General features: G+C 48.5%; 1 protein-coding gene across 1 annotated transcript; it reads left to right on the forward strand.

The window, feature by feature from the left end:
• Window positions 1-208: 208 nt before the first annotated feature.
• Window positions 209-1,116, forward strand: LOC117099962 (TNF receptor-associated factor 3-like; the record flags this gene model as incomplete). The annotated part of the gene is made up of 2 exons (XM_033239494.1): window positions 209-493; window positions 583-1,116. Coding segments are annotated over 2 exons (819 nt in total), but the record flags the coding sequence as incomplete, so codon positions are not given.
• Between the last annotated feature and the right edge of the window lie 87 nt (window positions 1,117-1,203).

Here is a 1,203-nt window from a genome sequence, read left to right on the forward strand (position 1 = left end):
CGGAGCGAATGACGTTCGAAGGGAAGAGTTGAGAAAGCATCTGGACGAACGATGCTCTCGGCAGAAGAGATGCTGCAAATTCGAATTTTACGGGTGCGATTTCAAGGTAGGTTATTATATATCTAATTTTTTTTAAATGAAAGTTCGTTCGAGATTGCTTTATGCAAAGAATACCATCGATTTTTTTTTTCGACTTTCTCAATTTCAGGGCGTCAATGCGGAACTCGAAAAGCACGCTGAAGAGGGAGTCCAAAGCCATCTCGACATGACCGTGATGGCGGTAGCGCGGTTAAACGCCGAGTTGTCCGGAGCCGTTAGCAAAGTCGCCGAACTGAAAAGTCAGATGGACATCCAACTTCGAAAATTCGGCCGGGTCGACGAACTGGAAAGTCGGGTGAGGGCGGACCACCAGAAAAACGAAGAACTTGCAAAGCAGATAGCATCCATCAAGCTGACGCACAAATCGAAAGACGATCGTCTCGGTAAATTGCAGGTAACCGCAGCTTGATATTTATTATTTGTTTTTCTTTAGCCTCGAATCGCTCGGAAATTTTAATGAAATGTTTTTCTCTTTTGTTTAAGAAACTACTGGCGGGACAAGCGGACAATATTGAAACTTTGGAAAATACTGCGAAGAAAGACAGAAAAGCGAACGAAGACATCCGACGGACGGTCGATTCGTTGCACGGATCGACGACAGCGTTGACGAAGAAGGTGGAAGAAATGGGAGCCATCGGTGGAACCGGGGGAAGAGGAGGAGGAATACTCCGCGGACCCGCGCAACAACAGATTTCGAACATGCAGAAGGAAATGGACGTCCAATCCGCACAGCTGTCGGAACAGAATTTGCGTTTTCAGATTCTGGAAACAGCCAGCTACGACGGCGTGCTGATGTGGAAGATAAATTCCGTGCGTAGGAGGAAGCAGGAAGCGGACAGCGGCAAAATCGTGTCCCTTTACAGCCAACCCTTCTACGCCGGTCGGTTTGGATACAAGATGTGCGCCCGAATCTATCTGAACGGCGACGGAATGGGCAAAGGGACGCACGTTTCCATGTTCTTCGTCGTCATGAAAGGAGACTACGACGCCCTACTCAAATGGCCGTTCGATCAAAAGGTGACGATGCTGCTGCTCAACAAGGACAACGGAAAGCTCACGCTCTCGGACAGCTTCAAACCGGACACTCGAAGCAGAGGCTTCAAA

The sequence above is a fragment of the Anneissia japonica genome, unplaced genomic scaffold, assembly GCF_011630105.1.
Source record: "Anneissia japonica isolate Jap-2015-1 unplaced genomic scaffold, ASM1163010v1 scaffold103226_len1224_cov188, whole genome shotgun sequence".
In the NCBI taxonomy this organism is placed as follows: domain Eukaryota; kingdom Metazoa; phylum Echinodermata; class Crinoidea; order Comatulida; family Comatulidae; genus Anneissia; species Anneissia japonica.